This window comes from Cottoperca gobio, chromosome 12 (assembly GCF_900634415.1).
Source record: "Cottoperca gobio chromosome 12, fCotGob3.1, whole genome shotgun sequence".
Taxonomy (NCBI): domain Eukaryota; kingdom Metazoa; phylum Chordata; class Actinopteri; order Perciformes; family Bovichtidae; genus Cottoperca; species Cottoperca gobio.
This window is the reverse complement of record NC_041366.1, coordinates 14,040,443-14,066,101: the sequence shown is the minus strand read 5'-3', so window position 1 is coordinate 14,066,101 and position 25,659 is coordinate 14,040,443. Positions and strand designations below refer to the sequence as shown.

Here is a 25,659-nt window from a genome sequence, read left to right as displayed (position 1 = left end):
TATGTGGCACTCTACAGAGTCATACAAGAAAACCCTCGTGGGATCTGTGACACAACGGTGGAGATTGGATTGTGTGTACGTTTGTTTTTCTGTCCTCCTCAGATTGGCATGTTCCCAGACAGTGACCCGAGCGACAGACAGAAGACTGAGATGGTTCCTCACTGTAGGAACCCCATCTTCTTACAAACCTTTTACTTGTAAGCATTCAATCACATATCGCAGAACTGTGGCACACCATTTCAAGATTTGTTTAAAATGTTTCATTGAACACTCAGTTGAGTTCTTGGTGTAAGGCAGTTTTGCTTAATTTAGATTTTATGTATCTTCCCAAATCCCACCCATTATGTGCAGGAAAGATAACTGGATGTGACGAGTATGTTACTAAATGCTTGTCAACCTCTGCATAATACATATACAGCTTTCGACTCTCAGTTGTGGGCTTTTTAAGTGCTGTTGACATCAAACAAATGTTTGCGCAAAGATTTACTTGGTACATTATTATACTCCAATATTAAACAAGTGAGGGAAACTTCTTTCCTTCTGTTTTCAGTGTTGTGAGTGAGGAGGACCGTCACAAGAGACTGCTCTTCACAATGTGGAACTCTGACTCCACAACGAGGTACCTACTGGGGATGTTGATGATGTTGTCTGTGAGGGTGATGATAATAGAAAGAAAAAAGAAAACTGTTTTGTGAGTTTTTTTTCCAATTCAAACTCATATTTACAAGAAGCTGTAACAGGCAAAAGCGTCCCAATAGAGCAGTGAAACACCATTTTATAATTAATGCTGCTGCATGCTTTTGTGTGTTTTGGCTCTATGTGTGTGCGTGCGTGTTTTTTTGTATGGTTTGTGAATCTGGCAGAGTGAATGTGTTACTCTCGCCTCCCTGCCTCACCAGACTAGAGCTGAAACAGGGTCATTGCTGGGGATGGAGGACATATGGTTGAATGAGTCACACATTTCTTGTGCAGTGTTGTATTGAGACGACAGATGAAACATTACTATGTGCTACAAAATATTGAAGAACACTACTTTTGACAAGAACACTGTCATCCCCTTTATTTTCTTTAAATTATTCTTGCCGTTTTCAGTTGAATAAAAACCAAATATCACATACAGCACGCGTTGGAAATGATGTATACAGATGTACTGTATAAAGGGACAGGCTTACTTGAGTGGTTGAGTTAAGATCATGGAATGATTATAAAGATAAAGACCTTTTGGGGACAGTTACTGGGACACAGATTAAGAGCGATTTACTCATCTTTGGTAAGCAATTAAGCCTCATTCATACCAAATGTCACTTCTTACTGAAAAGCCAGTGAGAAGAGATTTTTCCAATACTAATACACATTGGATAAAGCAATATTCTTCCATTTTTGCTTTTGCCTGTTTGTTTGAATATTAGTTTGGTCCCTTTTTATAATGCTGATAAAATAGAACTTGATTTATTTAAAGCAGTGGGCCTTTCTCTGGCAATAGGTAAACATAACTACTATTTATTCCCATTTATTCATCCGGAATGGCTCAGAACAAAGATTATGGTGCATACAAATATATTTAGTAGACTTTGTTCACATACTTCTAATCCACACAGAGCCATATCACACATGATCAAGGATTCTCCAGGTGCTCTGTCAACATAGGACACTATTGTTTAAATGTGTGCATCTTGGAATTAAAATAACCCCTAATGTCAGCTATGAGAAGGAACTGCCAGGGCTGTTATATGCACTATTGTAATGGTTAAGTGGAGAGCAGATGCTGTACTGTACTGTAATGCCATTGTTGTACAAAAACCCTAATCTGTACAAAGTGGCAATATAGTGCAAGATGTTCTCTTATCAGGCAATATGCAGGCCTGCATTAACTTTAGAAGCAGTTCATGATCATCAATATCTAAAATAAATAAATAAAATGATGTGAAAATGTGCTTATTTAACTCTCCCCTCTGCTGTCCTGTGGTTGGAGGCAGCACTGCCTCTTCAGAAAATCCTCTTAAACACCACAAAACATTGGCCAATGTGCTGCTGAAGCCAAACACATGGGACATCAGTGTTAGTCAGGGAGTCTATCCATCCATCTATCAAAACAGGCACAAATTATTGCTTAAGCGTGTAGAGGTAAGGCTGATGATAGGAGCAGCACTACATTTAGATGAACACTAGGTATCAAAATGTAATTTTCAGTTTTCCCCTCCTCAATCATCTCTTATTCACATCTGCAAAAGATCCACATTACACCAAACAAGCCTTATGTGGACTTCTGCCAGCATCACAGCGTTGTTTATCCATAGCTGTGGCAGGCTCAAGTCTTCAGAGTTTGATCAGTGTTTGACCATGTTGAAGAGAAAACTAAACATTATAAACAATATTGTTTGTAACAAAGAATTTGCCTTTATGCCTTTATGCATTATTTATTTTGTTGTTTTATTTATTTGGGATAGAACGCACTAAAAGGGAGACTGACAGGTGCTGGTACAGCTGGCAAATGGACCGTTCGGCAGGAAATACAGGATGCTTATTTAGCTTTTAGTGGAATGTTTTTGACAAGTACAGTATTGGATGGATTGCCAATGAATACTGAACCAAATACCTGCAAAACTACTGACATTCCCGTCAGCCTCTGTACTCTGTGTTTAGTGCTAATTATCAAATGTTAGCATGCTATCATAATATATGTAATCTATGACATGTTAACATTGCAATTGAAAGCATTAATAGCATGCTGATGTAAAGATTTAGCTCAATGCACTAACCTACTTCTGCCAAAGTACGGCCTCACAGATGCGCTAGCTGGAGTTTCTGGTAAAACAGGCAAATAAAAGCTCAACATTGTAACATTATGTCAATGCAGCAGAGCTCTTTCGGTCACTGGCTCATTCTGCTGCCAAGAAACATTTCAGGTGTTCATTTGTGCTGACAGCCAGTTTGCCCTCAAAACAGAATCAGCATCTGCATTAGTCTTGTCCAGCTGGGAGGATGTCGAGAACAGTTTTTTTCATTTATGCATGCATAATTGAACATCCCTATCCACTACGCTCAGACTCCCATAACTCTGGTAATTTATTTGTCCAATGTCAGTGTGTTGACACAATTATGACCAAAATATTTCCTTAGTATCACATTTTAGTGCTTTAAACTTGTTGTTATAGTTTTGTTTATCTTCATTATGTTTTATTTTGGCTCTTACAACACTTAAGGGATGAATCTTGTCCCATCTTCTTTGTAATAAATGAGTCTGTGCGGTAATGTGGGACAAGATAATGGTAAACAGCTGACACTAAGATGAAAAACACTATAAAAACATTGCATTGATTTGTTAGTATTTTTAGTTAGGTGTGTGGGATTTAACGCTTTTAGAGGATAATAAACACATTTCAGATGTCAGACCCGAGTTAGATAACACGTCGGCTTTACTTAGGGGTATTAATTGATTTTATATCCTCCTTATTTATTCTCTTTGTGTATCTCTCTGTACCAAAAGGATGAGTGCGCTGCTGGGTTGCATGAGCTTTGGTGTGCGCTCCCTTATGGACCCAGACAAGGTAAGTTTAAACACAGATTACAGCTGTAAAGACATTCTGTCAACAATGTACCTAGCTCCCTTTACAACGTCTGCTCTCTCTGCGTGTGTAGACCATGAATCTAAGAGTTTAGTTCAGTGTGAATGAATTCCAGTGACCTCGATAGTTGAGAGGAAGGACTCTGGGGTTACGACTTTTATAGCGCGTCAATATTGCCTCCTAGTCACCGGAGTAAAATACAGTTAGAGTTACACTCTCTACTGAAATGATATGGGTCACACATGGGTCACAAAGGGTTCACACGTTGGTCACACACTTAACCACACATGCCTTCCTATTTTAGGTCTCACATAATCTCATGCCTCAAGTTATATTCTTATTCTTTTATTACTACAATGTAAGTGATGTTGCATATTGAGAATTTTGTAATTAAGCATTACATACTTTAATCCTTTTACCAAATTTAAAGTGAATCGTTCAAACAAAGGCAGTGTATTATATGGCTAACATATGAACAAGTAGTGCATCTTACCAGGACACGTTATCTTGGGAGACTTTTGATATAACTTGTACTGCAATGATAAAAAGACCCGCTTTGTTGTTTTCCATTACAAGACAACAAAGCCCAAGGTCGGTTCCTTTTGTCAGCTTGTGTTTGAGCTGTCAAAAACACAGCACATCCAGTTGTCCTGTACTGTATGTTTCCTAACTGTTGCTCTGCTTTGCCTCTTTGCTTGGCTAGCTGTTGTGAGCACCTACTCTCACAGAGTCCACATCTATTTTAGCATCTCTGGGGGGGCGTACTTGTTATTAGTTTTTCTGGTTTTTAGTCACAAGTCAAGATATTTCAGTTGGAAACAAAGTGGTGGACCGACGTGCATTGCCATCCCTAGACACGACACATAAAGGGTGACACCACTTCATCCCACACACCCACGTTATAATACAGAAGAGCACAGCCCTTAGTCTTTCTTCCCAAACGGTCCCAGGTGATAGCAGATTAAATGTGCGGTCTAAGACTTCAGCGTTGCTCTTTGGCTTAGAATAGGTTTTCCTCCACTGTATAGTTTATTCCCATAGCTGCTTTTCTTAGCTCTTTCCCTTCACAATTAAATTATTCAACTCTTATTTATCCACATGTTTTTCCTCTGCCGTTTGAATAATGTGTTCTGTGTTTTTTAAGGCCACATATTGACTTTAGAGAAAGCAAGAAACCTGCTTGTGATTGTGGTTATAGAAGAGTTTAGAAAACCTCTCCAATGGTCTGTTTCTGTACTTGTGGGATCATTTATTGCACTCATCAGCCTTTTACCATTGAAGAATTCTCCCCCAATGAACCCCTACAATTAGGGTTTTTTGTGAAGTAAAAAATGCGAGTGACGTCATGTTTTAGATATTCTGGGGTTTAAATCACTGCAGTAAAGAAGAAGCCATCTACAGTGTAATAACAGTAAAAACGTTCTCTCTCTGCCCCTTTTTTATACAAACAAAACTCTTGCTTTTTAATTTTGACGATGTGGCTCAAGCTTTAAGCTTTGTTGTTGTTTTTCAAGTTGACACACTCTTAATTTTTGGTGTTAGGAAATAAAACAAGGACAACGATCACAGCTGCAAAGTCTGCTCTCTTAAACTCACCACAGTAAGTGCTTTTCTGTAGGTTCAATTAACGTCCACATCAGTGAGGAAAACAAACAGTGGGGAGAAATTATATTTTAGTCAGGCTCATGGCTTTCTTCCTCCAACATTTATCTCAATTAATATTTGATTGGCTTTATATGCTGGAGATTTAGCTTTGAGTCTTCACCCTCCAGCACACACACTTTATTCTTTTTCTGTTATCGTCTTTTTTTCGTTCAGCCCTTCTTTCAAACCCATCCCTTTCTGTTTCCCTACACTGTGTTCTTGTTACATAGCTTACATGTATGAGTGTTAGCTGTTATTTTTGTTACCTGCTTTGCCGGCTTGTCACATCTTGTCACTTGTTTGCCCCCTTTTGCCACTTTGTGTTTTCTTACTTCTCTCTCATCTCCTGCTTTCTCCTTTCACCCGTCTCATCTGTCTCCCTCCTGACTAACATCTCCCTTTACCCCGCTCTTCCCCCCCCTTTGTCACATGTGCACGGTAATATTGAACGATAAATCCATCCCTGACTTTGAGGACATATGCCCTCCCCTCCCCCATTTTCTATACAAGTTCCCGCCTGTCCTCCCCCCCCCTTGTCCCACAGCCCGCAGAAATCTGTCCACTCAGATAAGATGCTTTTAAAACGGAGATTATTGTCACTGTCCATGGCATCGCATTATTTAGTACAAAAGAGGAGGCTGGCTGTGCGTGTGCGTGCGAACGTGCGTGTGTGCTGTAATAAATGTGTAACACTGACTAAAATAACGGCAGAGCTCACAACACTGTTGTTATGTCCATGTTTGCAAGACTGTGCTCACATCATCAGGATTACAAACCTGACCCCCTCTGCATGACTTTATGTAACACACGTACAGTACAGTAGTTACAAACGCATAATACACATGTGCATCACACACACACACACACACACACACACACACACACACACACACACACACACACACACACACACCATCTGGCTCATAGGGCAGAAGTGGGGGCATCAGCTGCTGGAATAAGCTAAAGCATTGTGAGTGGTGAGTGTGTTTGCAGCCCTGGAGGAGTGAGCAAATTGAGTTTGTGTGTGTGTGTGTGTGTGTGTGTGTGTGTGTGTGGGGGGGGGGTGTTTGTGTTTCTTTACAACATGTTTATGCTCACAGAGAATTCATTTTAAATTTAGTTTCTCATTAAGTTGGATCCCCAAGCTTGAAGTCAGGCACACATGTGCATGCGCTTGACACGCACACGCACATGCACACACACACACACACACACACATACACACACACACACACACACACACACACACACACACACACACACACACACACAGTCACTCTTTGTGTGTGTACCGTAGGAGGTTCAAGGATGGTACTACCTACTTGGGGAAGAGCTGGGGAGGAAGAAGCATCTTAAAGTGCCAACACAACACAACTACTACTACACTGGTAAGTGAAATTATTAATCATCATCAATTAATCCGGTTGGAACACAGACTTTTAACCAAAATGTATCTGTCGTGATGAATATGGAAATATGTGAAGTATCGAAGGTGGGCACTGAATGCTTGGTCAGATGATTAGGCCCGTGTGTTGTTTTAGCAGATATTTCCTCATTTAATTCAATTTCTCAATCTATAAGCCTTATTTTATGCAGGATGAGTTATATGTTTAATACTGATGTCGTAAGCACGATTGCATCTTTTGGTGAACAAAAAAAAGTGTTTATATTACCCGAATAAATGTATAATAATATTGTTTTGGTACCAGTGGTGAAACTATCGTAGGGGCATCATGACAGATGTTTATGAAATGATGAACACAAAAGTAACACATTACATACAGTGTACAAAAGAATTACATCAAAATAACACAAATATGTTAAAGGACATGTAAATAAATAATAGTAATGTTATAGTAAATAATCTAACGGACGATCAGCAGTAATGGTAACTATAAGAACGCATGTCAACAGTACAGTAAATAGATGCCATATTACACATGTTTGTGTGTGTGCTAGGCGTGCAGCTCTAAGTCTTTATCAGTCTTTGGGTCTGGAGGTGGGGCTAGTGTGGAAGCGAGGGATTAAGAGAGGGGAAGAGAGAGGGATTGGGAGAGCAAATGAGGGAGAGATAGAGCGAGTGGAAGGGAGGGAGGGATCTGGACGAAACCCTGACACGTCACAGTTGCCAGAGAGAGAAAGAGAGCGAGAGACAGAGCTCTCCCATACCGTTCGCTACTGGAGTGGATCTCCCCTCACACACTAACACACACCCACCCAACTCACACACACACACACACTCACACATCCTCACACACACACATTGACACATTTGTTTGGAAATCTATTTTTCCTTCTCTTCCTACTTATGTTTGCTCTCACTCGTAGTTTCACGTTGGTGGTCGTGGTGTGTGTGTGTGTTGGAGTTATGCTACTCTGTACCGGCCATAAGGGCAGCCTAGACTAGGTGAGTACTATGTTTGCGTTATCATACTTGACTGTACTCTCTGCACACGAGTATATTTTGGAAGTTGCATGTTGATTCCCGTCTTTATATTTCTCCTCTTGTTTGATTTTAATTGTTGCTGACATTACTTTTCATCTCTCTTTGTGACTCTGTGCGTTCGCGGCTAATCTGTTAATTGTCATCTGATTTTCTCTTGCTGAGCTCAATTGGACACAATTGCTTTCCATGGAAGACCCCTTAAGGAGCTTACCCATTCAGTAGATTACTTGCAGCACGACCACATCTTTTTGTACACAAATATGCACAAACCTTTCACATCAGCCCACATTGACATGTCCATACTCCCACACACACTTCCCCCCCCCCCCTCCACAACCCCAACGCTTGCCATTCCCAGTACCAGCGCCTTTGCTTATTCACATAGTTCCTTTCAGGGTTTTGAGAATGACAATGATATCATGAGACGTTAGCTATCCCAACCCAATTTACACCGCTCGGTTGAACTAGGCTAATCTGCCTCATGCAACTTTAAAATTAGTTTTATGCTTCTGTGGATGGAAATGGGACAAAGGTATCAAATAGGACTCAAGACTCAGCCAGCAGGAAACCATTACAAGGCTCGCTCGCATGAGGGGATCCTGGCGGTGTAGTTATAGAGCATCTTTGCTTATACTCGAGGGTAACATAGGCAAGTAGTTATTTTAGCTATGGTAGTAGTTGTCGTCACAGTTGCTGAGGAAACTGAAGGAAGTTTAAGTTACTTAATTTCATAGGAGGCATGGCAAAAAAGGGAAAAACCGTGTGTGTGTGTGTGTGTGTGTGTGTGTGTGTGTGTGTGTGTGTGTGTGTGTGTGTGTGTGTGTGTGTGTGTGTGTGTGTGTGTGTGTGTGTGTGTGTGTGTGTGTGTGTGTGTGTGGTGGAGGCATACTCATGCATGCACTTGTGTGTTGCCAGCTGGCAGAATGTAGGCCATGGAGGCACTGCTGCACGGTAACATGCACTAAAATGGAAATGACCAAAGTCCCATTCATTACAATACCACTCTGTGTGTGTGTGTGTGTGTTCCCCATCCTCTTTCTCTGTCTGTCAGTCCCTTTTTTATATATTTTTTGTCTCTTTCACTCTGATTATCCATGTGCTTGTGAAAATCCTTGAGCCTTTCCTCTGTCTCTTCAATTTCTCACCTCTCCCTCTCACCTGTATTTATTTTATTCACTCTCCTCTCTCAAACATTTATTTAGACATCACTGTTTCTTAGTCACACAATTTGTCCTCAGTCCATCTCTTATGTAACCTAACACTGTGGCAGAATGCAAAAAGGCTTTTTACTCAACAAACTTGATGCAAATTTGATGTAACACTACCTACCATCCTATGGAAATCTACAATTTGTATATATATATATATATATATATATATATATATATATATATATATATATATATATAGTATACCACTAAGGAAAATTCAGCAATTACATGATTGAGTAGGGTAAGAATGAGAGGCTTGGCAGGCTCACCATGGTCTTGTAATGCTTTGGATTCAAAGCTAATTTATCATTTTTACTGCTTGTCATAATTCTAACTACTCTCAAGCAATGGTGCCATAGCAGCAATGTTCAAGGAAAGAAAACCTAATGTGATTCTATTGTTTTAGATATAACATCCTTCAATGTAATTTTTAAGTGAGCTGAAAGTTCAGTTTAAGTTTATAATATTTCTTTTGAAGTCACTGTGTTTTGCTGCCAGTAAGCGAGACATTTGTTGACTATCAGGGTTTGAATATCTTATTTTGGGGAAACAGGCTTTTTTATAGTTTTCCTGTTGAACTTTTGCTCTGGAGGAGCTGCTCAGTCAAAGCTGTAATTTGTTCTGTGTATGTTGGTCAGTTTGTTTGTTTTTGCTTTCTGTTTTTGTGCAGCATTTAGGATAGTTGTGCTATGCACTGATGAGGCAGAACCTCAGAGCTCAGGGTGAAGGAGGGTGCAGCCTGCACTCTTTCACCAGGCAACACAGTAGAAGTTGCAGAAGAAGGATGAGATGGTTTAAATCTAATGAAATGAACTCTAAAGTTATCACCTGTTTTAAATCCAAATTATGTAGACATTGTATTTGTACTTAATACATTCAGAAAGATCATTACATTGTATAAAACTGTTATTAGGTTCACCATGATGCAACTGTTAAGTATAAGCAAATAAATGTTAAAGAACAAGGTTTAGGATTAAATAGTTAAAACTGTTATCCCCATATTTGTTCATGATTAAATGAGATAAACTTCAATCATCACTCACAGTCAACAATCATCTTGTCAATGAGTTCAACTTGAGTCAGTGGAGTTCACATCTCCACACTTTCCATCAAACCGCTACATAATCCATTTATAGTAAGTCTTTATGTCATTTTTTTTTGCAAAATGAAAATTTAATAGAAAGAGTTCCCATATATTTCTTTTAATCATACATTTAATGTATTTTTGACCAACCAGGCTGAAGTCACAGCTGTTAGAATAACTTATCTGACCAGAAGAATGTCAATGAATATCCATTTCCTATAACGCCATATCCACTTTAAACAAAAGTAACTTCACAAGCAAACATCATCTGTTGAAACAAGTGTTTTTACTGATATGCTGGATTAATCCATGTGAAGGTAGACTGACTCACCAGAGGTGTACTACTTGGATCAGTGTGTCTGACTAAGTGCTCACTCAGACCTCTGCCAGTTCAGAGCCAGAGCAGCGCCCTGCCAAAAACCCTGGGGGCAGATTGATGTTGGACTGGAAAGCTAGCAGCACATCTGCACATGATGTAGCGTCATCCTGACCTAATGGTTGGCCTCGGACATTCAGAAAAGACAACAATCTAAATAAAATTGTACAAATATCAACAGGCCAAACTAAAAATAAATCGCAAATGCCGAGCACAAAGAGGGAAATGAATTCTCTAAATATTAAATTGCTACAAGCCACGCCAAGACTGACTTTCCTCTTGCATGTTTTCGACTTTGCGTCCATAACTAAACCTATCCGCTGAGCAGTGACGGCTGATTACAATGTAGGTCTATAATGAAAAGGCTGGCATCTTAACTTTGCTTAACATCAGTGGAGAGGCTGTGCATGAGTGGCAGCCAAACAACATTTCTGAGATAAGGAGTGACAGGGCAATTAGTGTTTATTCCCATAACACATTTTTTGTATTGTGCAGTGGCAGAAGCTGTTTAAATGTCTGTAGTAATTCTAACAGTACAGGATACATGAATGTTTGATCTAATGTGCTCAGAATATATTCTGTTGGTGTGCTAGTACACATATGTAGACTATTAATATAGTGATGGAGAGTACAAATAAAAAAACGAAAAGATATAGTTTGTGTTACTGTGAGTGTTTTTCAAATTTCCTCAACTACTTGGAAAAATAGCACAAGAAATGTGTTTGGACAAACCGTGATTAGTCTTGTACTTAATTAATTGCATTTCAGTAGAGATTTAAAATGAATTAATTTCTCCTGATTTATTATTGTTTAGAGATTAGGTATGTTATTATTTCCCATCTGGACATGTTTGTGCATCAGCATGTGTACTGTAGTGTATATTTCTTCTACGTCTGTGCAGCTATCACTGATGAAAGGGGAAAAAAAACCCCGGAGTGTTTGAGAAACTCTCTTAGCTCTGCTTTTTTGGCTCGCGTATTGTGCCAGTGGAGACAACTGACCCACAGTGACATGTACGTGTGTGTGTTTTTGACTATGGCTAATGCATTTCCTTCCAACAAGCTTACGATGTGGGTCAGATGGTCTGTAGATGCGTGAAAGCAGAAAAAGGCAGAACACCCATTGGGCTCATGCCTAAAAAGTGTGTCACCTCTATCGTACGCATACTTGTTTCACTTTTGATAATAGATGAATAAAGTCCAGACATACTATACACTCACTCATCAACACTGCCAGGGTTTTCCAGATGGCAAGCCTTTAAATCAGATTAAAATGCACACTATGTGATTGAATTATATGGAAGTGGTTAGACCTGGAGGGGGGTGTTTTTATATTGTTAGATTGCTCTGTTAAATCCTGGCTGGGAATTTGTGTGTGTGTGTGTGTGTGTGTGTGTGTGTGTGTGTGTGTGTGTGTGTGTGTGTGTGTGTGTGTGAGAGACCATGTCTTGGGTGAGTTTAAGTCTGACATGCGATGCATCTGATGCTCTGAGGGTCACATTCACCCCAAGCTTATATTCACTTGATCTGAAGCGAAGCTTTTGACCCAGTAGCTTCTCAGCTATGTACATTTGACATCATATTTTCCTGTCACAGAAATACGAACACTATGATGCATTATTATTTTCAGCATTTGAAAAGATAATACATTTTCATGGATGGCAATCACGGTCATGGATTTACATTACCGGTATTTTAAACCGTCTTAAACAGCTTAGTTTACTGAACTGGAAATAGAAAAAGATTAAACCCTGTGTGGCTGTGTATTGTGTTAGCATTGAGACATATCTATTTATCTGACAAACTTTTATCTTGTTAAAATACCGCCCTCTCTTAAAATAAGGTTAAAAAAAACAAACTGTAATCAATGTTTATTTGGATCTTGCGTAAACTAATAAATAGTGTAATGTACAGTATAGCATGTATATATTTTAAGGCCCTTTTATAGCCACACAGGTGTTTTCACTTATTCTGGCTAATTAGACCTCTGCTCAGGAAGATGAGTGCGAGTGTACGTGTGAGGTCCCCAAACTTCACAAACAAATAACACTGAAGACATTTCGACCTGTCACGGCAGGTACAGGTGTCAATAATAAAGTTAATGATGGCTGAATTCCACTTAGCGGCTTCAGTTTCAGGGTCCTGGTATTGTGCATGCTGCCTCACTGTCACACTATCATGACTTACTGGGACATTTGAATAGAACTGAGCCATCGTTAAAGTTAACGTCTAACACCTGTGTTGAGTGTAATCTTTCCAAACCCTAATCGACACAACATGACTAACAGGAGGGTCAGACCGATGTAAATCAAGCAGACTGACCACGCCTACACACTCCTCACATCAAACAACTGTTTCTTGGGGTTATTTAAGTGAGTAATTAAGTTCTACTTTGCTCAAGATGTCTCTAAATCAAGAGATGAACCAGATAACTGAGACCAGAATCAGCTCAAGGAGCTAGAACATGAAACTCGGGCCAGTAAAAGGTCAGACTCACCCGGTCAGGCGTTTCTGTATTTGCAAGTAATATCAGTCCACATGAGCTGCATATTCAAAGAGAACATATGTAACAGCATATAAACATTCAGTGGTGTGAAAACTTAGAAGGTCCCAAGCACACACGCCGTTGTTTTTTTTGGGTTGATTAGACCTCAATCATAATGCCCAGCTGAACACCATAGTCGAAACCAAGGAACTAATGTGTTGCTGTGAATGCTCAATACGCAGAAAATGTTTCAGTAAACGTAGGTATTGACTTGAACAACAGGGTGTTGGCAGACTGCAGGGATGTGTTTACCACTATAGAGGGATGAGGGGAACAAGAGAATCCAGAGAGAATGCTGCCACCTCTACAATCAAAAAATCTTTGCATCACATGCATGAATCTCTGCAGACTGCAAACCTCCAGATAGCACAGTCTTTAATCTTCTGTGGGCGGACACTTGCAACTTGTTTGGATCAGAGGCAATGAACCTAGACGGCTCAAAGTCGTCATGGGCACAAAGTAAATTAAAATAAATTTCCTGATGGGCAGACATGTTGAGCCTGCAGAAGGTAGGTGGAACTAAGTGGGCACAACTCGAGGGTGTGTGACTGCCAATAAGGGACGCACTCATGTGGAAAACGAGCATGTTCCCATCCTGCAGATATATTCTCATCATGTGTCACAGCACATGCTGCCAGTTTTGTGTAGGATGACACGTCATTCTCACGCAAACATCAGTACTGTGAAATATGTTGCATCTTATTTTATCAGACTTGAAGGCATTTTACCATAGTCAAGTAATTAATATTGTAACAAAAAATATATATAATTAATAAATGACATTAAAGTAATACTCCATGTTTCATTCCTTTTGCATGTATAGGTTGATAAAAAGTTGGCTCCCTTCTCAGTTGCATTGTACTCCAGCATAAATTGGTTAAGGACCCTGTCACATATCTGTATGGCAGAAACATATGCCGGCGCATACCAAAATTAGTCAGAGTCCAAATACGTCCAACTTTTCATCGGATCGGAAAAGTGAACATATACAGATACGCATGTCTAACCTATTGATAGTGTATCAGCTTACTTATACAAAATGTATCAGACGTAGACCCAATGAATGCATAAGATATACAAAAATATGGCGTATACAAAATATAGGCAACACGCTGGTGTACGTTGATATAAGGTAAGGTATAAGTAGTATTCGTTAAGAGCTCACTGTGTTACGCTGGGGTGCGTTGTTGAACGCTGATGTTTTGAGCATGTTCAAAATTAACGGACGTACCCGACGTGTGCTTCATACGTTATGCAGACGTTACGTTACGTTAAACATACGTGAATACGGAATACATACGTGAAAACTTACCTACAGTAAATATAGTACGTAAATACTTACCCGCGTAAATACAGTACGTGAATACTTACCGACGTAAATACAGTACGTGAATACTTACCTACGTGAATACAGTACGTGAATACCTACGTGACTACGTGAGAGGTACGTTAGATATAGGCTACGTCGGCTGACGGTGAATCCTACAGCCAACTTATTGATAACGAGTGGATACCCTATTCCTACCCTATGTTAAGATGATGCCTGACGACGGAGTAACTTATTAAACGTGTTTCTACAGTACAGCTAGCGTTCAGCCTGTTAGCCGTTCTCCAGCATGACGTGAACCAGATGGCACTTTTCCAGCTCCGTTGTCCAGACGCTCTGATACGTTTTAAATACGTGTGTTAAGTGATAAGCTATCAATGTTTCACATACGTATAATAATTTGTTATGTATTCGTTATGTATACGTCAGCTCCAACACCGCTGTGGGAAAGTTGGATGTATTTGGACTCTGACACATTTTGAGCTACTTTTCATATACGCCGGCATGTTTCTGCCATACGGAGCTGTGTGACAGGGCCGTGTGTCTGGCGTGTTCGGCGTATCGTCTGCGTCCTTCAAACGATCACAACTTACCCTTAATTTATATCAACCTATTGCCGATATTTCGTATACACCAGCATACGTTTCTGTCATACGGATATGTGTGACAGGGCCTTTAGTTATCAGTTTGAATAGCCACATCTCCTTTTGTTGTCTCATAACAATGCCACTATTTAAAAAAGAAAAAAAAATACTAATGAGGTCAGGCCAGATAAATTCTTCTCCCCGTTGACGAGTTGGTTTTCTTGCACAAAGAAGCTTGTACACAGAGGACAATAGACTCGCAGCACCCCAAACATTTAGTACAGCTCTGTGTAAAGCAATATTTAATACAAGGAAAAGGCATGACTGCAGAACTTATGTGCTTGTTAGTAACATTGAAGATCTTTTTTTGATTTCTTACTCTGTTAGTTTGGAACAACATACCCAAAGATGTGCCACAGGAAAATGCATTGTATTACGACTATTTCTCCTATTATATTCAAATGATGAGCCCAATGATCGGTGGTGGCGGTGGTTTCTATTCAGGCTGGATATGAAATTCTATCGCAGTCTTTGAGTATTAAAATGCCTGTTCTATTCAAACCCTTTTTAAACAGCTGTATCGGGGACAATCATGGAACACTTTGAGTGAACAGACGGCAGACATAATCCCGTCTGGCTATTGTGGCTCGTTAAAGACAAACAGGAAATGAAATGCAACAGTCCGGTTATCCACAATGGACAAAAGTCATCGCGTTGACTTGTTCCATGTGGCCTAATTCGACAAATGAGTCCGTGGCTCAGGGGTTGCAGAGGTCAGACAGAGCCACAAACATCACTCACACTTGCTTTGTATTTTAAATTTGAATGTTCCTTTCGTGTCATGTTTGAAATGTATTCAGATTTGGGCTGGTGTTGTGCAGATAAACTATGTCGGGCATAAACTAAATGCATTCCTCTCAGGAATTAAACTGTGTGCAGTGAAAATGTACTGTACATTACCTGTGCATTTATTTAAATTAATTAGTGTTACAATATGCATGTATGTCCTAGTTTTGTGCATTCGCATTAAAAGGGTTGCCCTTAATGTGATGCTTATTATATTCCCTTTGATGATTCTTTTGTGGTATTTGATGTTATATTTGTGGTGGTGTTGCTATTAGATTATACTATGTTCCTTTAGTTTTTTCTGCCACCAATGATTATGCTGATAATGTTAAGGTTTAGTAAGCATAAAGTTTACAATGTTCACCATCTTAGTTTAGCGTGTTAGCATGCTAACATTTACTAATTAGCACTAAACACAAAGTACAGCTGAGGCTGATGGGAATGTCATGTGTTATGCAGATACTTTGTCATAAACCAAACAGTGTAGCTGTTAAAAAGGCAACCTCATGGAGGATCACCAAAGTCAGCTGGTTAAATTCTCTGTGGACCATGAATTGTCTTATACTCCTAGCATGGCTTCAAATCCTTCAAAACACATCTGCACATCTTCCATAACATGTTATTTAAAAGATGAGCATTTGACTACTGGAGCATGGAGATGATCCCTGTAACGCAGTGTACGATAATGGACGGAAGTGGATTCATCATTTTAGGCAGCAGCAAACACATTTTATAACTTTTTTTCTTGAGGATCCATTTGTCCATTAACTAACAAAAGCACCCTCAGACATAAGACTGCACTCACTCTTTCAGCCTAGTGATGATCTAGACATTTACTCACCAGTGGAGTTGAGTTGAGAAAAGCAAGCAGCAACCAGAAAATCTTAAGTGTGGTACACTGAGACACCTGTCCACCAACAAACTAGTCCCCATACTTGCCTCAGAAAAGATGGCGGGAGTACGAAGCGCAGCAGCTTCAGATCCTGGGGTTTGCAGGTGGTTAGGGTTAGACAACCAGACCAGCATCTTTCCCTAACCTAAAGAGGTTTGATAATGCTTTAGTGGATATCGCACGTTTTGCAGAAAACTAATTAAATATTCTGGATTCTTACCAGATACATTAGCGACAACATTTCATCCTCATATTAGGAGAAACCCGGTCTGCATTATGTTCCCTTTAAAACTTATTTTCTGTTGCAAATTAGTTGTAGATACATTTCTAGGAAACAGGGTTGTACATTGTCCATTCACATCCTGGTTTCACGCTGTTACACTGATTTGAGAGTTGAGGTTTGAGGCACCAAGAAAGACACAAAAAAATATGCCAACAAAGGCAGTATAGAAGGAAGACTGCTGGAACCATACATGTAAACAATTGAATATCTATAAAAATCTGCTTTCCAGATGTTTTTTTTTAAGAAGGAAAAACACAGTTTATTAGGCCTCAAGGAAACACAATGGTGAGACACTAAGTGTAAACCTTTAAGTGTTTATTGAGTTGTTTCTTGAAGGAGATGTTGGGAGTTTAGCCACTCACAGTTGCCAAATGTGCATTTTTAGATATGTGATCAAATGTGTACAGACCTCCATGTTTGAATGATTACTGAGTTCATATTTTCCCTATATCATTAAGTCTGTCATTTTCCATTAATTTGTTGAACCAAAATAGTCAAAAAGTCTCTGTTTACTGGAAACTGTGCTGCATCAGTCATGCTGCATTATTCAGACATCTGGTGGTTTGTACTGTATGTGTGTCGTTGTTTTGCTCTCATGCAGTTTTTCCATGTTGGTCTTGTGTGTAGAAATTGACTTGTGCAGAAAGAGTTCCGCTCGTACACTCAGCCCTGTTTTAAAACTCTAGTTCAATAAATCGAAGACTTTGCCCAGCCATTGCCAAAAAGCTCTGCCATTCACTGTATCAGTCTCTAAACCAGTTTAAAAACTGGTCTACAACAACAACAAGAGGAGGAGTAGTAGTAGTAGTACGAGTACATTCTACTCATGCTGCACATCTAAAATTACATTTTGATTTAGTTTATCACATTTATATTTATTCAGATTTATCTGCATAATGTATCTTTATTTTAAGTTAAGTTAGATATTTTATTACATTTTTAATACATCCATATTGTATACAATTGCATTCAATTAAATTGAAATAATATTTCATGTACAGTATGTCAGTTGTATCTTGGTTGAAATGATGAAGTAAACTGAACTTGATATACTAAAGATAGTAATTAAAAACAAAGCCACATTTTTAATTTTCAGTAATTTAGCGAGATATTTTACCAACGTAGAATGCCTTTCTATATTTAAAACCTCATTGAAGTAATCTTTATTTTGTATGTACACTTTATTTTGGTTGTTTAAGTTTTTCCTACCTAAAACTAAGCAGTTTAAATTCTGTCCTCGCAGCCTTTTTGAAGTTAAGATCACATCCTTCGTAAAAAAAAACAACCAACCTGTCATCCACTCATCACCTATAGAACGTGTTAGTTATTGGTGTCACCAATTAAAACAGCAATATTGTGACGCTTGAGGTGATCTTAAGAAATACAAACAGTGAAGTGAAGGCAATCTCCTCCCATCTTGGCTTTTCCACCCTCTCCATCAAGTGTTTATTTGTTTGTTGGTGACAGGAGGTGAAAAGCGGGACTGGGTGTCAAGTGAGCGAGTGCTGCAATAAGGGACTCGGGCAGAGTCGAGGGCTTTTTGTGTTCTGGCAGATCTGAAACTGGCTGACTCAACTGCCAAAGACTGCCAACACCTTTTAAATTCGATTCTTTACTCTTGCCTTTTGCACATCTTAATTTTCCGCCTCCTTTTGTTTTATCCCCGTCTACTTTCCTTGTTTGTCTGTCTTTAATCTTCTTAGCTTCTTTGCTCCCTTCTTCGAAGTACATTCTCTTGTGTATACTTTTCCCACTGTCCACTGTTTCCATCTCTTATTGTCTCTCTTTCTTTCCTCCATTTTTATGTCAGTCATGTTGGATGTTTCTCGTTGCCAGCTGCTCTGTGTCTCTCCCCTCTTATGCCCAGAGTTACTGATGTCTTACCCACACAAAAGGCTCCTCTCCTGGGCTTGACGCCAGCCAGGTTAACCCCTCTCTCTTGCTGGACCCCCGGGGGTTTCATATTCACAAGTGACCGAATCCCTTCTTTTGAAAAAGCCTCCAGCTTACCATGGCAACTGCAACTATGGGATAGGGCCCTTTACTCCGGGGTTAAACGACTGTATAGGGTTACAGAGGAAAGTAGAAACTGTTTACAAAATGCTGAGCAATGCTTGATTTACTTTAAATCTGAGGCGAGGAGGGTAGCTACCGAACGTGATTTTATAACATTACAACTAGTTTATAAGCCAATAATGGCCTGAACATGCAACATTTTGTGGAAAAAAACATATCAGACTTCAGTTTAATTAACAATTCGATTGTTAAAAGCAGTAAAAGAAGAAGGTTTAAACATGCCTGGAGGCTTTTAGTTGTTTTTATTTGATGTGTGTGCGTGTGGTCTCTTTTGTGAGGACATTTTATGACCATATTAAAACAATTTTGTAATTAAGATTATAGGAGGTATGGCTTAGCTCTTGATTGAACTCATAAACCTCGCTGCACCTATTCCTTGGAATTACGACAAAATATGTTCCTTTAAACACTCTTTAGCGACTAATTTAGGCACTTTCTGATCAGAAATAAGGATAAGGATAAGTGCCAGAGTTAGTTTTTATTTGTATGGTATGACTATATCGTGGTTAAAAGAAACAAAGGAAATGAAAACCAGTCTCCCGTGGCAAAGTCCTTCCCAACCACCATGACCTCCTCCCTATGCAGAACCTTTGCCTCTAAAATTCCTCCTTACCTCCCAAAGGACGAGTCATAATTACTGCGGCCGCTAAAGGACTTTGTCACTTGAACATAAACATTTGTTTTTGTTTGGGTATTAGCGAAATGACTGATGCTGTCGTTTTTCTTGGTCTCTCACAAATGCATGTTTTACTGTCCTTTTATTATTTTATTAGAACTTCTAGTCAAAAGAATACAATTATTTGCCCGACATTTTGCAGCTTCAGCATTACAGTCAGCTTTCAAGGCATGATAGATGGATTAATATTATTAATAAGTGTGATAGAGTGTTGCACCAAGCAAATAAAACAATATACATACATGACACTGTAATGCAGTGTTGAAACATATCTTTCTTTAAAGCTACATATTTCTAGGTATGTGTGTATAATGAGATCTTTCCAACTGTTTGTGAGTTTACGAAAAGGAGGTGTGTGTGATAGAAGAGTATAGAAAAGAGAAGGATGAGAGGAAGGACAGAAACACAAAACTGACAGTGGGGTTGCTGTGTGTGAAGTTTAAGAGACGGAGAAGAAAGGCAAAACACGAGAAGGAAAGATGTACCGGTAGATATTAAGTAAATGATGTAAACAGAAGGAAATGGAGAGAGAGACAGAGACAGGGGGGGAGACAGAGAGAGAGAGACAGAGACAGAGGGAGAGACAAGAGGGAGAGAGAAGACAGGGAGAGAGAGAGAGGGAGGAGAGAGGGAGAGAGGAGGATAGCTATATGTACTATATATTAAGCTTTTTTGGTGTTGTATAGGATCTCTTCTTGCTCCATCGTGTTTTTTTTCTCTCCCTCTCGTCTCTCTCTCTTCTCTCTTTTTTTTTCTCTCCTTTTTTTCTCTATTTCTCTTCTCGCTCTCTCTCTCCTCTACTTCGCTCTCTCTCTCTAGATCCGTACCTCGATCTCTTATTGAGATTCTGCATTGTTGCCAAAGCGAGGGCTGCCTTTATGAGAAATAGTTAAAAGGACACTGAGGCGTGAGTCTCTGTAACCATAGCAACTTCCCAGGAGCCCTGTGACGGACGGATAATAGAGTAGGAGAGGAGTTCCTTTTCTCTTCTTCACCCCTCCCTCCTTCCCTCCCTCCCTCTCACTTGTTCTCACTTCCACTCCTCTCTTCGGCAGTTTGTTGGATCCTCGCATCTTACGGGATTTTCCTGACTCGGCTGGACGTTTTTTTTTTTGCCTTTTTTATGTGAGCTCTGAAGTTTGAATCCCAGCCCAGCGAAGGCTGCTCCAGACAACTGTTGCCATAATTGCTTGTTGTTATCTTTCCGAGTCACTTTTATGGACTCTCAGAACTATTTGAGGACTTTATTTTTGTGCATCCAGAAGGCTGTTTTGCGTTGGCACCGAGAGAAATGTGCTCCAAAGGCACTGTCTCAGCCCGTGATTCCTTTGTCTACATTTCAGAGGCAGTGCTGTCAAACCATGGTGCTGCCCCCGAGACCAATCGCCCTGAGAATATGCAATGCTTAACAGTAAGTACCATCAAACCTTTTTGACTTTCTGTGTGCGCGTGTAAAACGTAAAAATGCTTATATTCTGCTCTTTGTGTGGGTGCATGCGAACAACCGACATATTTTGGAAGTTTGTGGATGTGTTTTTTTATTTTCTTCCATTGTTGTGACTTTCTGTGTTTTTTTTTTTTATTGAATACATTTGCATGTGCACAATAAATGGATAAGCCTGTCTTAAATATATATACAAAGTAGTTGACCCGTGACATTGCACCATGTCCAACAACCTCATCATGCATAAACATGCCTTCAGTAAGATATTTACTGCACGAGTTCCATGTTACACATTCTCAGCAACCATAGCAACTAATTGAATCATGCGTTTGAGCTTTGAGCAGTGAATGCAGCAAGATGCCATTTCTTGACAGACAATATTTGTCAAAAAGCTCACTTGCATGCGAGGCACATGTGGAGCAGAATGATTGTTTGTCATGAGAAAGGGGAGAAGAGAACTGTGCAGTTGGATGTGAAGCCACTTTTTCTTATCCGCGCGCATTGGAGATCGCAAATCCTAAAAGTGTCCTCCTCTCGCATTCTTTACATCTTTCCAGTTTCTCTTTAAGCTTCTCTTTAAGTCCATTTTCTCAATTTACACATTGTGGACTGTATGGTAGTCATGAGCTCATTAATAATGAATGAGTAAGATCACTTAAGCTGTTAACAGAGACACAGAAGCATGACTGAAGATACTTTTATCCATCTTACAGCTGGGAATAGGAAGCGGTAATAATTTAAGTCAGTATTTGCTTGACAACAGAAGCAATAATGAAACCAGCTGCGGGAACGAACAGAAACATATTTAAAGACCTCAGCAGTCTACTTTATTACAGTATGGTTTGGGACCCATAATGGACCAGCTGTATTCAAGGTTTTTCCTATATTTAGATGCACGCTGAAGTCCTTGTCACTGCTTCCCCTACTGTTGGTCTTGGTGAAGACCTCATTGACACTTACTTTTGCCAGCAGCTTCTTTGCACCAGCCAGTGTTGAGGTTCACTGGGAAGTTGTATCATCTATAAGAGGCCTGAGAGGTTCACGCTATCAAGCCAGTTCCATTGGGAAAAATAAAAAGATCCAATCAAAAAGATTTATTTTAACCGCCCGGCTGCAGCTGACACTGATTGCACCTTGGCTTGTTTGAGCAAGCTGGTATGAATCCTTTTGCAGGCTAGTTAGCTAGTTTACTGTAGCTATTTGTTCAGCTTAATGTTTTCTTTCATTACACCGTTTGTTCTTATCTTTTGAGATATAGTTAACAGAGGCAGTTACAATCCCACTGCCGGCTCAACTGTTTAATTGGACGTTATTTTGACGGGGGGGGGGTGCGTTGAAACAAAGTGGATCATTTGTCCTCTTCCTGAATGAGCAATATGTTTATCATGTCTGCTGTTACACTGGAGTCCAGCGTGTCACTTGTTCTTTGGCCCCTGGATTAAAAATGAAAGATTATTTTGATAACTGTATGCAGACCTGAAGAAGTTGACATTTAAATACCTCCCATGCTTGCTTAACTGCCAAGTGGCTCTACCACAACGCTGTTAATTCCTTACAGAAAAACAAACATACAGATATTCACATATCTCTGCTGGCCTCTGTCTTTCCTCCCTGAGTCATTTGACTCCTTCTTCCAGAGTCACAACAGAGATAGGATTGCCTTATTGGCTATGAATGCTGCATCTTTTCACATTGCTTTTGTTCACACTACAGCTTCGGGGGAAGATTTATTTCGCCGTGGTTTACTAATCCAACTGGATTTCCAGATTGACTTTCATGGAAAATTGAGTCTGTATCCCGTTCACACACGATGCCAACATGGATCATACAAATGAACTTTTACATGTTATGATGTATGCGTGACTGTGGCTATATTTAGAGCCTTTAATGAAAATTAGAGGGGAAACACCCACGGGCACATATACGTCATATAGAATCTTCCCTTCATGTGTGTTTCTGTGATGCGTCACATGCCTACTGTAACGCAGGTGCTTGTTATAGATGATACTTTAGTGGAGGAGATGCTGCAGTGTATGTACCTGTAGAAAAGAAAGCCGTACGCAAGCACTTGAAAGGAAGGGTGTTTTATAGCTTTTAATCCAACACAGGACTCTTGGCTGATTTTTCTTCATATCATATTGTCAGAAGACAGCGCAACACTTCAGCTTAAGCTGTAGCCGAATACAACATAGTGACAGACTGTAAGCACAGAGACAGTGGAAACCACAACCACACAGGGCCTGGCTGTCTGCTATAACAGAAATGCCTCAGTCTGCTCCAAATATACTTGTGACAAACAAGAAATATCTTTTCATTCACACTCTGAGGAGTGTAAGACCATGATTTTGTTTATTTACAGAATTGATAGAGCTTTTAGAAGTTTTAGTTGAATCTTCTGTTTGGTGGTACAGTTATGAGGGAAAGTAATTGGATAGTTTGGTTCAGTTTTTAATATACTATCTTGGAACCTAAGGGTTTACACTCCGATTAGAAACCTGAGACATGAGAATGGAGTTGTGCGACAACGTGCACGACCGGATTGTTTCACAATTCGCCCGTTTACAAGCTCATTTTAAACTAACCAAAAGCTAAATAATCAGCAGACGATAGCAGATTGGTTACAAGATAGCATGTCGGCCAAGGCCTTCCGCCTCTTTTGCTCTCCACTGTTTACCTGCATACAACCAAAGCCTGCTCAGATGTGATTGGTCAATACTTCTCGGACTGCGAACGGCAACCAGAACGCTTCCCGACAGCAACATCTTGTCCCGCTGCCTACCGATTATGCATATGAATACAGAACACGGTAACTGTAGCTACTAAGCTTGACTGGACAGGATTAGACAGAGTAGCTCACTTTACTTTCACCTTTCACACATTCCTTCTTCTCTTTACACATAATGCAGGTCGTACACACACAGAAACACAAAGTAGTGCCTCTGCATTTGACCCCGTGCCTTCTTTAAGTGCTTTGCGTACCTGATACCTGGCCCAGTTTATCACAAGCAACAAGTTTCTGTAGAATTGCAACATTACTACCTGAACAACAATCCTGCATCCCAGTATGTCAAGAGTTAGCGCAGCTTTTGAACTCATGTGGAAGGTGAAGAAGGCAGTAATGATGTGGCGCAGCATTGAGATGGAAAAGTTTTACATCCGTATTTGTGAATGCTCCTTTCCTCTCTCCTTCCTCTCCCTTCCCCGCCCCTCTTGTTCTTGTTCTCTCTCTTCCTCTTTATCTCCGGGTGAATCAGAGTAACAGATGATTGTGCGGTTTGTGTGGGACAGTCTCAGGGGAGAGTGGGGGGGGGAGCACATTCACAGATTAAATGAGGGGAGAATGGAAAAACCTTTTAGACTTTCTCTTCTTTTCTGTACCCGTTTTCTGTTGCCTTGTCCTTGCTCCTTTCCAGACCGCTGCATATTTCCTCCTTCAGTGTTGTGGCCTCCTCCACCTCCTCCTCCTCTTTGTTCTCCCTCTTTCCCCCCTCTGTCACCCCATGGCCATCACCATCACTACACAAAGAGCTCTGTGGTGTCATTAACTGCCCACTCTTTACCTACTCAAACATTATTCAGTGTTTGATGATGGCCTTACACGATGATTTACACTGAGCTCATTGAAGATTTTGGAAACTTCTAATAATGCCGAGGGTCATACTTGATGTCCACAAAGGAATGTCCCTCAGAAAACCACAAGGCTATTTCAAAAACATTTTAAAATCCACTGACTACACTTTTACAACCTTCCCTTGTTCTTGTGTATTTAGATAATTACCACATGTTTGGGAGAATTGATGCTTTGAAGAATGTCACACAAATCTTTGCTTCTCTCATGTCCAGTGTTCCCGTGGTTTTCTTTTTAAGTAATGTAGGAAGAAATAGTTGGCATTTGGGATAAATACCAGTCATAGTCAAAGGAGGTGTGATATTTAGAGGAAACTTTACTTTCTTAAAAAATCAAGTGCAAATGCCCTTCTGTGCCTCCTCGCCGACGGAAGCCGAGGCCAGAGGCGTCTCTACCACTTGGACTCAAGGATGAACTGCTTATATTTTGGCGGGTCAAAGGTCATTGTCACCTCAAATTATTCCCATTCTTGTGAACAAAATATCTCAGAATATTCCAAGTGACCTCACAAAACACATTTTAGTTGTTTTCCAACTGTTGCCATTGTGTGTGATATCTTGATTTATAGGCATTAGTATTAAACAGTAGATATTTTAGTATGTTAGAAAGCTTTACGATGAAATGTTTGAGTATCTCCAAAATGTGAGTTTTAGAAAATGACCCTTTATCACTTCATAACACTGATCACTCTAACCAGAGATGACATGCAGCACAACAAGAATTCATCTCCACAGTTGCCATGTCACCATTTAGCCAGAATAAATCTGCTCATTGGCAGAGAGCGGAGAGTTCATGATTATTAACAATAGTTGCACCCCAGACAACGTGTCTCCCTGCATCACTTTGCTTGTCACATAGCATTAGCTCCTAAATCATCTCTGTGAAAATGGGTCTGACACTTCTGTCTGATGGAAAAGATGAGAAGCAAGGTTGAGAGGTTAGATTTTCCTGCCAGCGTCTTAGAATAAATGAAACGTATCCCTTTGTGACTATTTTAGGCCCTGTCTGCTGCTAACCGTCGCATGTTTTCTG

The 25,659-nt window shown here is 39.9% G+C and overlaps 1 protein-coding gene across 1 annotated transcript in view; it reads left to right on the top strand.

The window, feature by feature from the left end:
- Positions 1–25,659, top strand: part of rgs3a (regulator of G protein signaling 3a) — a 129,363-nt gene that overhangs the window by 14,200 nt on the left and 89,504 nt on the right. Inside the window, exons 5-9 of the mRNA XM_029445068.1 lie at positions 103–197; positions 551–619; positions 3,488–3,548; positions 6,508–6,598; positions 20,899–20,966. Of these exons, the coding sequence (XP_029300928.1) occupies positions 103–197; positions 551–619; positions 3,488–3,548; positions 6,508–6,598; positions 20,899–20,966 (384 nt within the window). The remainder of the gene's footprint in view (positions 1–102; positions 198–550; positions 620–3,487; positions 3,549–6,507; positions 6,599–20,898; positions 20,967–25,659) is intronic.